This window comes from Malaclemys terrapin, chromosome 3 (genome assembly GCF_027887155.1).
Source record: "Malaclemys terrapin pileata isolate rMalTer1 chromosome 3, rMalTer1.hap1, whole genome shotgun sequence".
In the NCBI taxonomy this organism is placed as follows: Eukaryota; Metazoa; Chordata; order Testudines; family Emydidae; genus Malaclemys; species Malaclemys terrapin.
The window spans coordinates 25,185,437-25,200,851 of NC_071507.1; the positions used below are offsets into that span (position 1 = coordinate 25,185,437).

A 15,415-nucleotide genomic window follows, 5' to 3' on the forward strand; every position below is an offset into this window, starting at 1 on the left:
TTTTACCACACAGCAGGGACTGACCCCAGCTAATAATAACTGATAACTTATTTTATCAGAGGCAGTGTACATCTGATGCTGTTCTTACTTACAGAACTAAGTAATTTTTAAAAATCCCATGGAACTCATTGCTGAATACTTATGGATCAGATGCCCTAGGAAGGAAGCCTGAGGTTTAATTTATGTAAATTTAAAATCCCTAATCCAGAAATGAAGGTTTCAATCCTTCTCTGCTCGGACACAGCAGCAAACAGCAAAAACAAGTGTTCTGGCATCTTAATCTCTTCAGTTCCCCTACAAATTCACAGTACTCATTCCCCCTTCATAAGGGACCAACTGGTCTTGTCTGTATTTTAAATTTTAAAAAAAATCACAAAGGAAACATTCATTCTCTTGGATGGTGATGTTGCTATTCATAGGCAGTTTGGTCTACTTTGTATTGTGCTAAATGGGCAATGCACACCTATTCCTGCCTCTTCAAGAGAATGATAGGCTACAGTAGTGAATTTTCCAGGTCACCACTACAACTGTCTATTGACAGGAGAGATTAGAGCCATCAAGAATATGCCAGTTATGAAGAGATCATTTTGCTTTTCCATCGTCCTAACTCTCTCACAGGAAGATTGCTTTCAGCACAAAAGCCTAGATTTTGTGCAAGGCAAAAAGATGGTAGTAGCACCCAAACTTCAGGCCTCCTTGCCTTAATACTGCTGCCTCCTCCACCAGTAGCTGAGGCTATAGAGCATTTCCTCACTTGAAATACAAGAAAAACACTTTACAAAGTCTCGAAAGAAAGGAAGTTCTTCTTCGAGTGCTAGCTCATATCGATTCCAATTAGGTGTGTGCGCGCCGCGTGCACGATCGTCGAAGTTTTCTACCCTAGCAACACCCGGTGGGTCGGCTGTGGAGCCCCCTGGAGTGGCGCCTTCATGGTGCTGAATATATACCGCAGCCGACCCAGCGCCCCCTCAGTTCCTTCTTACCGCCCGTGATGGTCGTTGGAACTGTGGAGCGCGGCATAGCTGTCCTCCACTCTCCTAGCTTACCCGTTGTTTATTGTAGATAGTTGTTAGTTGTGTTCTTTAGATTAGTTGTGGTTAATAGTTATAAATAGTTTTCGTAAATTAGCGGGGGTTAAGGGGGCTATTACCCCCTTTTTTCCCCCCCAGGTGCACAGCCGGGTTCATGCCCAAGACTCCCGGTTTTAAGCCGTGCGCAACATGTGCTAGGACTATGCCAATGGGAGACCCCCATGACTCTTGTCTGAAGTGCTTAGGGGAGTCTCACCAAATGGACAACTGCAGGATTTGCAAGGCTTTCAAGCCAAGGACGAAAAAGGAGCGGGACTTCAGACTTAAGCAGCTCCTCATGGAGGCAGCACTTAGCCTGGATCCTCCTTCGGCGCGCCAGGTTCCAGCACCGAGCACCTCGGTGCGTAGCGCCCCAGCGGCAACGTCCGGTACTGCACCACGGGCAGACGCGGGGAAGGCACCTCGGCACCGTCCTCCCTCGGCACCGCGTCCACCTCAAGCCCCTCAGCGCCAGTCCCTGTCTCCGGGACATAAAAGGCCCCATAATACTCAGGACGCTGCTGTCCTTCAGGCACCAGGTCCCCCTGCGGGGGTAGAGCCGCGCCCGGCTCCCGAACGCCAGAGGGTGCAAGGACCATCAGCACCGTCGAGTCCGGCGCGGACTGGCTCACCGCCTCGTCAAGTGGTGGAGCCCTGTCTCCCTTCCACACCAGAGACGTTCGCCATGGCGAGAGACCTTATAGCACTCACCGAGCCGGCGCCTTCTCAACCTGCAGCACCACTTTGTACAGTCCAGTCCAGGGGCAAGCCTACCCTGATACGCCCGCCGTCTCCGGGCGTGGACTCACGGCACCGCTCCTGTTCGCGGAGCAGGTCTCGACGCTGCTTGCAGTCCCAGCACCGATCCCCATCTCGGCGCCGGTCGTACTCGCGGCACAGATCTACCTCCCGGCACCGGTCTTCTTCTCGGCACCGACCCGAGCACCGGTACCGGTCGGAGTCAAGGCGCAGCTCCCGGCACCAGTATGAGCACCACTCACATTCGCGAAGCCGCTCCCGGCACCGAGGTTACAGACTATCTTCGTCATCCAGATCTAGGTCCGGGTCTCGGTACCGACATGGTCATCGGCACCGGTCTCAATCCCGGTACCGTTCACCGGCACCGCGCAGACACCGTATCGGGAGGATTATCTGCACCCAGGCCCTCGAGATCGGCGTCGCACTCATCTGAAGGGGCCTCCCGTTCAGCGTGCCCTGCTCAGGGTCAAGCTGCAGACGACTCGGGCCATTGGCAGGAGGGGGCAGAAAACCTGCGACAAGACCCTACGCATTGGTCTTTCTGGACCCCTTGGGCGTATCACCAGGCTCAAGGGGCCCCAGCAGCGACCTCTCGCTCGGCTCACTCTGAGCCCAGGGCTCCTGAGGCCACCATTTCCCGCCCCACCCCCCCCAGGGGGTATGGAGGCCCTGGCCCCGATGCCCATGCAGGAGCCAGATCCTGGTGCAGGGGATCAGGCACCTCCAAGTCCCGTGGAACCAGACCCCCGCTCAGGTCCTTTACCCCCCGAGGTGTCCTCCTCATCTTCTCCAGATGAAGCAGTGGTGGGTACAACACCCACAGGCCCACCTCCTATAGATCTTCGTGCCCACCAGGATTTGTTATGTAGGGTGGCACGAAATATAGACTTACAGGCCGAGGAGACAGTGGAGGTGCAGGACCCGGTGGTGAGCATCCTTTCCTCGGATGCCCCAACATGGGTGGCATTACCCATTATCAGAACAATTCAGGCTAACGCTACAGCCATATGGCAAACCCCGGCCTCCATCCCTCCCACTGCCAAGGGTGTAGAGAGGAAGTACTTTGTCCCTTCCAAAGAATATGAGTACCTCTACACACATCCCCGACCGTGTTCACTGGTAGTCTCATCAGTGAATGCCAGAGAGCGCCATGGCCAGCAGGCGGCAGCGCCCAAATCAAAGGACGCCAAGAGCTTTGATTTGTTTGGACGCAAGGTTTATTTGGCGGGGGGTCTGCAGCTTAGGGCCGCAAACCAACAGGCGCTTTTAAGCAGATATAACTATAAGTCATGGAACTCCATGGGGAAATTTAAAGAGTTGGTCCTCCAGGACTCAAGGGAGGAGTTCGGGGCCCTGGTGGATGAGGGAAAAAAGGTGGCTAGAACCTTCTTACAGGCCTCCCTAGACATTGCGGACTCGGCAGCCAGGACAATAGCGTCAGGGATAGCCATGCAACGTGTCTCCTGGCTCCAGGTTTCGGGGTTGCCACCAGAACTACAGCAGACCCTGCAAGATCTGCCGTTTGACGGCCAAGGCTTGTTCTCGGAGAAGACGGACTCTAGGTTACAGAGCCTCAAGGACTCGAGAACCATGATGCGCTCCTTGGGGATGCATGTCCCAGGACCCCAACGCAGGCCATTTAGGCCACAGCCACAGAGGTTCTACCCTCCTCCTCCTCCTCGTCCGAGACGGGACTTCCCCAGACGGCGGGGATGAGGTGGTAGACAGAGGTCGACGGGCCCTCAGCAGGGTCAGAATCAGGGCCCACCTAGGCCACCTTCTGGCTCTAGGCAAAACTTTTGAAGCTGTGCCCGAGGATGGAGTACCTGCCGCCACCACCCACATCCATTTCCTTCCTTTCGGGATCGCCTCTCCCGTTTCCACCGTGCTTGGTCCCTTATAACTTCGGACCGTTGGGTCCTTTGCACGGTGGAGAGGGGATATGCGCTCCAATTTTCTTCTTCCCCTCCTTCCCACCCCCCCTCCCCGTCCCTCTTCAGGGACCCTTCTCACAAGCATCTCCTTATACAGGAGGTTTCTGGGCTCCTCTCTATGGGGGCCATAGAGGAGGTTCCCCCAGAGTTAAGGGGCAAGGGGTTTTACTCCCGCTACTTCCTGATCCCCAAAGCAAAAGGGGGTCTGCGACCCATCTTAGACTTGCGCGGACTCAACAAATTCATAGTAAAGTTGAAGTTCCGCATGGTCTCCTTGGGGACCATCATCCCTTCCCTGGATCCTGGAGACTGGTACACCACCCTCGATATGAAGGACGCTTGTTTTCATATAGCGATCTATCCCCCGCACAGGCGCTTTCTTCGTTTTGTAGTAAACAAGGTACACTACAAATTTGCTGTCCTTCCCTTCGGGCTGTCCGCGGCTCCGAGAGTGTTCACCAAATGTATGGACGTCGTGGCAGCATACCTTCGTCAGCAAAGGATACAGGTGTTCCCGTTCTAGACGACTGGCTGGTCCGTGGCTGTACCAGGGAACAGGTTCGGGCGCACGTCAGCATAATACTACAAACATTCCAAGACTTAGGCATTCTACTCAATGAAGAGAAGTCCACTCTGGAGCCAACCCAGAGAATAGAGTTTATCGGCGCAGTCCTAGACTCCACACTTGCCCAAGCTCTTCTGCCAGACACTCGGTTTCACGCCATCGCAAACATCATCCGCGGACTTCAGGCCTTCCCGATCACCACTGTAAGGACATGTCTCGGTCTGTTGGGTCACATGGCCTCTTGCACTTACGTAACCAGACATGCCAGACTTCGGCTTCGTCAGCTTCAGGCCTGGGTCTCGTCGGTGTACTGCCCTTCTCGGGACAGCCTGAGCATGGTAGTCTCGATTCCGAGCTCGGTCTTGACCTCTCTCACCTGGTGGCTGGATCACAAGGCGGTTTGTGCAGGAATGCCGTTTCACGCCCCACAGCCCTCCCTGCACCTAGTCACGGATGCCTCATCTCTAGGTTGGGGGGCTCACCTCGGGGAGCACCATACCCAAGGCCTGTGGACCGCATCCCAACTAGCTCTGCACATCAATGTTCGGGAGCTCATGGCAGTACGCCTAGCCTGTCAGGCATTTCTAAGTCTCCTGCATGGCCGCTGCGTGTTGGTCCTCACAGACAACACCACGGCCATGTTCTACATCAACAAACAAGGATGAGCCTGGTCGTCTCCCCTATGCCAAGAGGCCATTCGCCTGTGGGAGTTCTGCATTGCCCACTCGATACATCTCATGGCATCCTTCCTCCCTGGAGTCCAGAACACTCTGGCGGACTGTCTCAGCAGATCCTTCCAGATGCACTAGTGGTCGATTCGCCCGGACATCATCTATTCCATCTTCCAGAGGTGGGGATTTCCCCAGGTCGACCTGTTCGCATCTCGAGCCAACAGGAAGTGCCACGAGTTCTGCTCCCTTCAAGGGTGATCTCCGGGTTCCCTCTCCGACGCCTTCCTTCTAATGTGGAAGGGCCAGCTGTTCTACACTTTCCCTCCATTCCCACTGGTCCACAGGGTACTGCTCAAGCTACGCAGAGACCAGGCACGTATGATTCTAGTCACTCCAGCTTGGCCGAGACAGCACTGGTACACCACGCTTCTGGAGCTATCGATTCAGACTCCAATCAGTCTTCCTTTGTGCCCAGACTTGATCTCCCAGGACCACGGTCAATTGTGTCACCCTGACCTGCAATCGCTCCACCTTACAGCGTGGATGCTCCATGGCTGAATCGGACAGAACTGCAATGCTCACATCCCGTGCAACGGATTCTGCTGGGAAGTAGAAAGCCCTCTACGCGGACCACCTACTTAGCCAAGTGGAAGCGGTTCTCCTGTTGGTGCGAACAGCGGGCAACGCCCCCTCTGGAGGCGTCTATTCCCCTCATACTCGAGTATCTCCTGTCCCTGAGACAGCAGGGCTTGGCGATATCGTCAGTCAGAGTTCACCTGGCTGCTATATCGAGAACACGCTTCCTCGGTCTTCTCTAACCCGATGGTTGTCAGATTCCTCAAGGGCTTAGACCGGCTGTACCCACAACAGCGCCAACCCGTTCCGGCGTGGGATCTTAACCTGGTTCTCTCCAAGCTCACAGGGCCCCCGTTCGAGCCATTGGCTACCTGCTCACTCCTTTACCTATCTTGGAAGACAGTCTTCCTCGTAGCCATCACTTCAGCGAGGCGTGTTTCTGAACTCAGGACGCTCACGTCTGAGCCTCCGTATACAGTCTTCCATAAAGACAAGGTGCAGCTTCGCCCCCACCCTGCCTTTCTTCCCAAGGTGGTTTCAGCTTTTCATGTGAACCAGGATATATTCCTCCCGGTCTTCCATCCTAAGCCACACACCACGCGTCAAGACCAGCCTATGCACTCCTTGGATGTGCGCAGGGCCCTTGCTTTCTATATTGAACGTACGAAACCATTCCGACAAACGACGCAACTTTTCTTTACCGTAGTTGCTAGGGTAGAAAACTTCTCCGACGATTGTGCACGCGGCGTGCACACACCTAATTGGAATGGATATGAGCAACACATCTCGAAGAACAACAGTTACAAAGGTGAGTAACCGTCTTTTATCAAACTTAACCCTTCTATAAAATAACACTTCTCAGAAAATTCAAGCTAGCGGTGTTAACCATGAACGTTATTTTTCTGCGTGTGTTAGCAAAAAAGGAGCTAACATTTCAGGGAACCAGTATGCAAAATCACATCTCACTAGCAGATAGGAGCAAACTGTCATGCAATGAAGCAGTTTAACAATATGTACAAGAACAAAGAGCATGGGTTTATTATGAAAATTTACCATTGTAGAAAAAGCATTTAATGCTCACAATCACTAAGCTTTCTGCTTCTTAGCTATACTGATTTTAGATTGCAGAATTAATTTCTGCACAATGAATAACTTGTAACTGAGTTTGTTCTGCCATTAAATTCTACCACTTTTTCCTTGTTCTTTTGTCCTGTTTTAATATTCAGCTGCAATATCCATATCTTCATTGAAGTGGTCTGTGATTTTTCTAAACAAGATTAGTCATGCTGATTAAAGTGTTCATCTTTCACCTCTTTAGAAGATAATGCCTCTTCTTTCTGATCTATATTTGGTGTTGGTAGATTATTTCTTGACTCCTTCATAGCCATCAATGTATCTCGCTTCTGTTTTAAATAATCTTCTCGTTGTCTGAGGTGGTGCGGTTCAAGCTCTGATAAATTCTGGAATTGTTTAAAAGACAAATTTACTAGAAAACTCATTTCAGAGTGTACCAGTTATATATTTATAAATGAAGGGCTATGGAGTTCACCTAATTCATACCTAGATATTTGGCTCTAGAATTATCGGTCTAACAAAACTAATGAATTTGAGTTAAGGTGCTTAACTCAATTGTCCATATTACATCATACACACAGATACTACTAAGAAATTGTTAGAAGAATGGCAATAAACTCCTGGAAAATGAATTCTATTCCAAGGTTGGGATCTCAGGGTCCAGTTTATACTGAATTGTAGCTTTCTGCAAATTAGATCATTGGATACACTGAAAAATTACTTGCATACTGATACTTAATATAAGAGAATTCTAGCCAGTAAAATGTTATAACAACATGAAAATATGTATTGGTTGTATAATAATTGTTCAAATACCTTAGCTGTATGATATCTTATTCAAATTAAGTGGAATAAACCTGTTACTTACAAATCCCTCAGGCCCAGCTTCTCTTGTTGCATTCTCTGAACAATTTCCAGTTCCCTTTTTCTTAATTTCTTCTTTCACTTTAGTAGGTTCAGAAGACTGCGGAGGAGGTTCTATCACTCTTAGTAGAGGATGCACGGGCCTTAAATCTTCCTTAGTAGATTTGTTTGTTTCTTCTAGACACCAATTTTGCACAGAAACAAATTAGAAACGTTATATATACAAACTAACAAATGTAAGATTAAAAAATAATATTGCACCAATGCATAAAAACATTGTCAGTTAAAACAACTTTTTTGAAATGAGATTTCCTCTTTATGGCTTAATTAAAAAACAGCTTCCTTCAAAAATGTATTTTGATGAAGCATTCTTTTCACACTAATATCAGCTAAACACTATATTTCTGTTACAAGAACAGGAAACAAGTAGGGGGAGCAACATCATTGGTTTGTATGCTATTCTATAATGACTAACAATTACTCAAATGATAAGAAATACTATTTCAAATTCTTCACTTTCAAAAGACCAGTTCATGCCATCTGGGCTCTCCTTTCAGTTGTTAGTATTACAGTCAGCAGAACCAATCACTGCTGAGAAATAAGGCACTTTCTGGCCAGCTCCAAACGCACTTGTACTGTGCAGTTTTTCCCTCCTTCAAAGAGCCTGGAAACAGCAGTATGCTCTTTTTAAATCTGTGTTTTGATAGGAGAGAAAAAGGTTCTTGAAAGGATACCAAAAAAAAAAAAAGTTTCATATGCACAGGCTGACCCTAAAGACTGGGAGATCAATTTGTTCAGTGTGGAGTTTGATCATTCATTGTGAACAATCTGACCAGAGAGGGCTCTTCAGGGCTAATCTTGCCCATGCATTACAACAGAAGGCAGGTCTGCCAGATTTCTGACTTAGGAAGCACCCAGACCTCCCAGTCACAGAGCTGGCTTGAGGAGCCTTAGGGGAAGTGTAGGTAGCATATTTCAAACCAGGTAAGAGTGTCAGCTTTGATTCCCCTCAGTCTACTGGTCGGCTCCTTCAATCCTCAGTTAGTGGCCATACTGAACAAAACACACAGAAATGATATGGCTGCAGTCTTTACTGTCTTTTGCCTCTTTTATTTATTTATTTTGTAGAGGTGGGCTTTCAAGAAGGATTCAGAGGAAGCTTCAGACCAGAAGAAAATCATTGGAGAGAGAGCCTGCCTCACAGGACTTATCCACGCCTAAGCCCCAATAATTACTTCAGTATTGGAAAGATGGGGTAGTTAGGTATTCTGCAGCCAAAAGGTCTTATGGTCCTGTCCAGACCTGTCCGATTTTTTGTTTTAAACAGCCAACCTTCCACAGTCAGTAGAAGCTACAGAGAGAGCCAAAATATTCTAAATTGTGAACTTAGTCACATTTACTATCCTCCTCACAAAGTCTTCCCTGTTAAATCCCATAGATCCTCCTAGATAGCAGGAATGAATGCTCCAGAACTCTGGGTAACATGCAGTTATTTCCATAATTACTTGTTTAGTCCATTTTTGAATACACAGCTACTAAAGCCATAGCATCACCATTGTCTTTAAATCACATAGAATCATAGAATATCAGGGTTGGAAGGGACCTCAGGAGGTCATCTAGTCCAACCCCCTGCTCAAAGCAGAACCAATCCCCAACAAAATCATCCCAGCCAGGGCTTTGTCAAGCCTGACCTTAAAAACCTCTAAGGAAGGAGATTCCAACACCTCCCTAGGTAACCCATTCCAGTGCTTCACCACCCTCCTAGTGATTTTTCCCCCCTAATATCCAACCTAAACCTCCCTCACTGCAACTTGAGACCATTACTTCTTGTTCTGCCATCTGGTACCCCTGAGAACAGTCTAGATCCATCCTCTTTGGAACTCCCTTTCAGGTAGTTGAAAGCAGCTATCAAATCCCCCCTCATTCTTGTCTTCTGCAGACTAAATAATCCCAGATCCCTCAGCCTCTCCTCATAAGTCATGTGCTCCAGCTCCCTAATCATTTTTGTTGCCCTCCGCTGGACACTTTAAAATTTTTCCACATCCTTCTTGTAGTGTGGGGCCCAAAACTGGACACACTACTTCAGATGAGGCCTCATCAATGTCGAATAGAGGGGAATGATCATGTCCCTCGATCTGCTGGCAATGCTCCTACTAATGCAGCCCAATATGCTGTTAGCTTTCTTGGCAACAAGAGCACACAGTTGACTCATATCCAGCTTCTTGTCCACTGTAACCCCTAGATCCTTTTCTGCAGAACTGCTACCTAGCCACTCGGTCCCTAGTCTGTAGCAGTGCATGGGATTCTTCTGTCCTAAGTGCAGGACTCTGCACTTGTCCTTGTTGAACCTCATCAGATTTCTTTTGGCCCAATCCTCTAATTTGTCTAGGTCCCTCTGTATCCTATCCCTACCTTCCAGCATATCTACCACTCCTCCCAGTTTAGTGTTATCTGCAAACTTGCTGAGGGTGCAATCCATGCCATCCTCCAGATCATTAATGAAGATATTGAACAAAGCCAGCCCCAGGACCGACCCTTGGGGCACTCCACTTTATACCAGATGCTAACTAGACATGGAGCCATATGTTGAGCCTTTTGGGGATCCACTGAGGCTGCATCATAAAAAGGCATGCCATGAGTAATGAACAGTGCTAAAGACATCAGGCTCAATGTTTTCAACTTGTTGACAGTAGCCATCTGACAAATTCTCTCTGATACATCCATTGTTCCAGACCTTAGTCTGGGACACGAAGACTTTAAAATGAGCTGTGTCTAGAAGAGACTATTACGTACTCCAGTTGTAATAAGGAACAAGGTGGGGACTCCAGGTAGTTTTTCTCATGAATTCTGTTGACTTCAGAATCTCAAGGATCCACTTGTGTCTCCACTGAATCCCTTCTAAAATTATGTAAAAACCTGTAGGAGAACACTTCAACCTCCGTAGCCACACAATAGCAGATGTAAAGGTAGCCATCTTACAGCAAAAAAACTTCAGGACCAGACTCCAAAGAGAAACTGCTGAGCTTCAGTTCATTTGCAAATTTGACACCATCAGATCAGGATTAAACAAAGACTGTGAATGGCTAGCCAACTACAAAAGCAGTTTCTCCTCCCTTGGTGTTCATACCTCAACTGCTAGCAGAGGACCTCACCCTCCCTGATTGAACTAACCTCATTATCTCCAGACTGATTCTTGCCTGCATATTTATACCTGCCTCTGGAAATTTCCATTACATGCGTCTGACGAAGTGGGTATTCACCCACGAAGGCTTATGCTCCAATACATCTGTTAGTCTTAAAGATGCCACAGGACTCTCTCTTGCTTTTTTCTAAAATTATGTCCATGATCAGCTAATCCTCCATTTTAGGGAAAACATGCAATCCCATCATATATAAACAGCTACTACAGCTATCAAGAATTCTGTAGATACACACTATGCCTACATTGGCCCAAAAAGGAAGCAGTCTGAATTAATAGTGATATTTCCCAGGTAAGAGCATAATTTTCTTCCCGTATGTGTTTCTCCGTTTCTTTTAATCACCACCTAAATAAAACATTACACACACAAATTACAATAAGAGCATGGTAAAAGTGCAAAGTCAAGCACTCAAATGTTTTGAAATGCTAGAATTAAGGTTGATCATCCAATCTTAATCCAGACCACTATGCATATGCATCATGATACAGCCTGCACTTAAATGATCGCATCCTGTTTTTCCCCACCAGACCCCCTTCCATGACACATGCTAGGGAACAAGAGTGGCTTTAGTTTTTTTAACTTTGCCATCACACAGCAGGCCCTTGTGCTTCTGTTATCGTTCCCATTGATTCCTAGATATTGGCAGCGGACATCTATCCCAGTGACCACTGCTCTTATTGTTGCAACATGGACGTTAAAGATCATACTAACTAGCTCACTGATGGACTGATTTAAAAAAATATTGTTTTGGGTTTTTTTGTTTGTATTTGTTTGGAAGGGAGCCTTCTTCCACCTCAGAAATCATTTTGTGTATCAACTAATACTTGGCAATAATGATTAGTAGTCCCCAATGCACAGTGTAAGCTTTGAAGACTGGTAAACAGTCATCTTAATGTTACAATCAAAGAGAAGGGGTGCCAAAACACATGTCCTATCACTGTTCTCTGGCCATTGTAGCCTCTACCAGGTTTTCATGCAGAAAGTCAGCAGTGTCCCTGTGTTCCAACTACTTCTGCCCTTTTGCAGATTGCTTGGATGGTAGCTTCATGTTGCCAGATGTCCCTCTCACCTACTTAATAAGGATCCATCAAAACAAGAGGCACCAACCTTTCTAGAGGAAGAACAGTGTCCACTTACTTTAGATATACCAGAGTTATGGACGGTTTCCAAATAAAATGGAATAACCCTAGCCATTTTCATACAATCGTAGAAGGAACTTATTAAAGACTTATTAGATCTTACAGTCCATCTCTCCACAAATGCAGAATGCTCTTTTACAGAATATTTTCTAGTATTTTCTACTGTTCTAAATATTCCAAGTGAGAGAGTTTCTACCATTTCAGGGCTATTTTGTTGTCATTTAGATTTTTCCAATATTCAGCCTCATTCTTCTCCTTTTCAATTTCATCTCATTAATCCTAGTTGTGTACCATCCTATCTCAACTTTTTGCTACTTGATACATTGTTATCATTAGCCTTTGTTTATGGCCCTTCAGCCTGTTTTCAATACACAAGGCAGTGTTCCACTCAAAGCCAATGTGAATTAATTTTGAAGTGATGTATGTAAGACAGTCTCAAATGCTTTACTAAGTCCAAATATTTCTTCTACTACATTACACTTGTGCACTAATTTTGAGATTCTGGGGGGTTTTTTTAGGAAAAGCAATGAAAAGTTTGGAAAAAAATTCTTCATAAATATATGCTGAAAAAGCTGAAAATTTGGTTTTCTTCCTCTTTTGGCCAAGTGATAGATATTGGGTATCGATGTCAAGATAAAAAGAAGAACAGGAGTACTTGTGGCACCTTAGAGACTAACAAAGTCTTGCATGTTCACCTTTTTCTTTCTTCTTGGACAGGAGATGCAGAATGTTGCACAGCTGCCCATGCTGAAAAGAGAATAGTGCCACTGGAGCAAGAATTGATTCCAGTTGCAATGCTAGCATATGTCTGTGTGTAGGCCCCAGAGCCAAGTGTGTCATGGATTGATCAAGTCACAACTCTCAATTCCAATTCGCTTGGTAAACTCATAATTCCAAGAGCTCCTAGAAGTCTAGCATCAACTAAACTTCAACTAGTTATGCTCTAAGGTGACTGAGGCAGTATCAATGCTACTGTGACTGGAGTCTCCATAGGTTTTCCAGTCACTGAGGACAGAGTGGGATGTCTTCAGAGTGAAATAGGCTCCTCATGAGATAAACCTGTGCTTAGGGAGAGGTGAGTCCCTGTCTCCTGAGCTGGTGTCAAACTTGAATAGGGTGGTGTACTGAGGCCACAAAGAAAGTGATATTTTGAAGCAGTTTGTCAACATGAGAGTATCAAATGTAACTGGAGTTTCAAGGTGTTCAATCACAGTTTTTACACTAACCACATAAGATCTATGTTGAGACATACAGTGTCAATGTAATCACAACCCTCAGCTGTAATGCCAGCCTTTTGTAGCCTTTATGCTATGTTGATTTCAGAATAGTCTTACAAGGATTATGGCAGGAGTTCCTTCAGGTGCTCACCCTGGAACCCATCAGTCCGCAATAATATGTGGCACAAACACCATAGCTACGGTCCAATCTAATTCAGACCAGACATCAGTCAGTTGTATCAACAGTTAAATCATTTAGAACACTTTTTGAAGTTGCTGTGCTGCTTCTGTATTATAGATATCTAAAAAAGTGGTGAAGGGGGAGCTGCCTGCAAAGTAAAGAAATGCACAAGAAATATGTAACGTAAGTCAATTTCAAGCTGGGTAGACTGATTTAAATCAAAGCAATTTAAATAACTGATCTTAATTATTCTTTAAATAAGCCAGAAACCTTGATTTAAATAATTGATTTTAAAATGTTTTCCATTTGTACTTTTTATTATTTGTCTAAGGAAAGGTTTATTCTCATTAGCTGATGCCCATTGAAACATGGTGATTTGCAACTAAATACAGCCTTTATGCTAAATTTGGTGGTTCTTTTTGCTAACTTGGAGGATACAGCTTCTGTGCTGTTGAGGCAGATGAAAGTCTCAGGGAAGGAGAACATCAAATTGGAGCAGAGGGAAACAATCCCATAGTTTGGACCTTCCTTTCAAATGATGCCATGGTATACTCTCACACTGAGGATACCTCTCTGCGGAAGGGAACTCCTGTTATTAGGAAGAGACAGGTAATAGTAATGGGTGATTAGATCATTAGAAACAGCTGGGTTTGCGATGATGGGGAAAACTGCATGGGGACTTGCCTGGTAGGTGCTAAGGTTGCAGATCTCTCAAGACATCTAGACAGACTTATGTAGAGCTGGGGAAGAGCTGGTAGTCGTGGCACATGTAGGTACTAATGACATAGGGAAGGATAGGAAAGAGGTCCTGCAGGCCAAATTTAGGCTGCTAGGTAAGAGAGAAGTCCAGGACCTCTATGTAGCATTATATGAAATGCTTCCAGTTCCACGCACAGGGCCAGTTAGGCAGAACTGCAGGGTCTCAGTGTGTGGATGAGATGATGGTGTAGGAAGGAGGGGTTTCGATTTATTAGGAACTGGGGAAACTTTTGGGAAAGGGGGAGCCTGTACAAGAAGGATGGGCTCCATCTAAACCAAAATGGAACCAGATTACTGGCACTTAAAATTAAGAAGGTTGTAGAGCAGTTTTTAAACTAAGGGTTGGGGGGAAAGCCGATAGGTGCGGAAGAACATGTGGTTTGGACATAGACATCCCTTAGGGGAAAATTTATTAATGGAGATTCTCTATGTCCTTGTAAAGAGGAAAGGATGGAAGATGATAAAATACAAGTAGGATCTGATGAGAAACAGTCAAATGAAAAAGATTCCCATTCAATTATATCACAATGGCAGACGGCTAAAAAATGACAGTTTTTAAGTGCTTATATACAAATGCTAGAAATCTAAATAATAAGATGGGTGAACTTGAGTGCCTCATATTAAATGAGGATATTGACATAATAGGTATCACAGAAACTTGGTGGAATGAGGATAATGAATGGGACACAATAATACAAGAGTACAAAATATATCGGAAGGTCAGAACAGGTCATGTTGGTGGGAGGTTGGGGGGAGGTTGGGGGAGGTTGACACTATCTATGAAAGGAAGTAGAGTCAAATGAAGTACCATACAATTTGTATGGATAGTAATTCCATGCTTGAATAATAACAATATAGCAGCAGGAATATACTGTTGACCAAGATGGTGATAGTGACTGCAATGCTCAGGGAGATAAGAGAGGCTATAAAGATTAAAAAAACTCAATAATAATTGGGATTTCAACTATCCCCATATTGACTGGATACATATTACCTCAGGATGGGATGCAGAGATAAAGTTTCTTGACACCTTAAATGACTGCTTCTTGGAGCATCTAGTCCTGGAATGCACAAGAGGAGAGGCAATTTTTGATTTAGTCCTATGTGGAGCACAAGATCTGGTCCAAGAGGTGAATATAGCTGAACCACTTGGTAACAGTGATCATAATAAAATAAAATTTAATATCCCTGGCGGGGGGCGGGAGGGAGGGGGAGAACATCCCAGCAGCCCACTACAGTAGCATTTAATTTCTGAAAGGGGAACTACACAAAAATGAGGAAGTTAGTTAAACAGAAATTAAATGGTACAGTGCCAAAAGTGAAATCCCTGCAAGCTGTATGAAAACTTTAAAGACACCATAATTGAGGCTTAGCTTAAATGTATACCCTAAATTTAAAAACACAGT

At 45.8% G+C, this 15,415-nt stretch overlaps 2 protein-coding genes across 3 annotated transcripts in view; one reads left to right on the forward strand and one right to left on the reverse strand.

The window, feature by feature from the left end:
• The window catches only part of PPP4R3B (protein phosphatase 4 regulatory subunit 3B), a 121,385-nt gene that overhangs the window by 76,494 nt on the left and 29,476 nt on the right, over positions 1-15,415 (forward strand). The gene's annotated exons all lie outside the window — the stretch shown is intronic.
• Positions 1-15,415, reverse strand: part of CFAP36 (cilia and flagella associated protein 36) — a 132,248-nt gene that overhangs the window by 4,230 nt on the left and 112,603 nt on the right. The window contains exons 8-9 of the mRNA XM_054023286.1: positions 7,518-7,690; positions 6,886-7,035 (exon numbers count right to left, since the gene is read on the reverse strand). Of these exons, the coding sequence (XP_053879261.1) occupies positions 6,886-7,035; positions 7,518-7,690 (323 nt within the window). The remainder of the gene's footprint in view (positions 1-6,885; positions 7,036-7,517; positions 7,691-15,415) is intronic.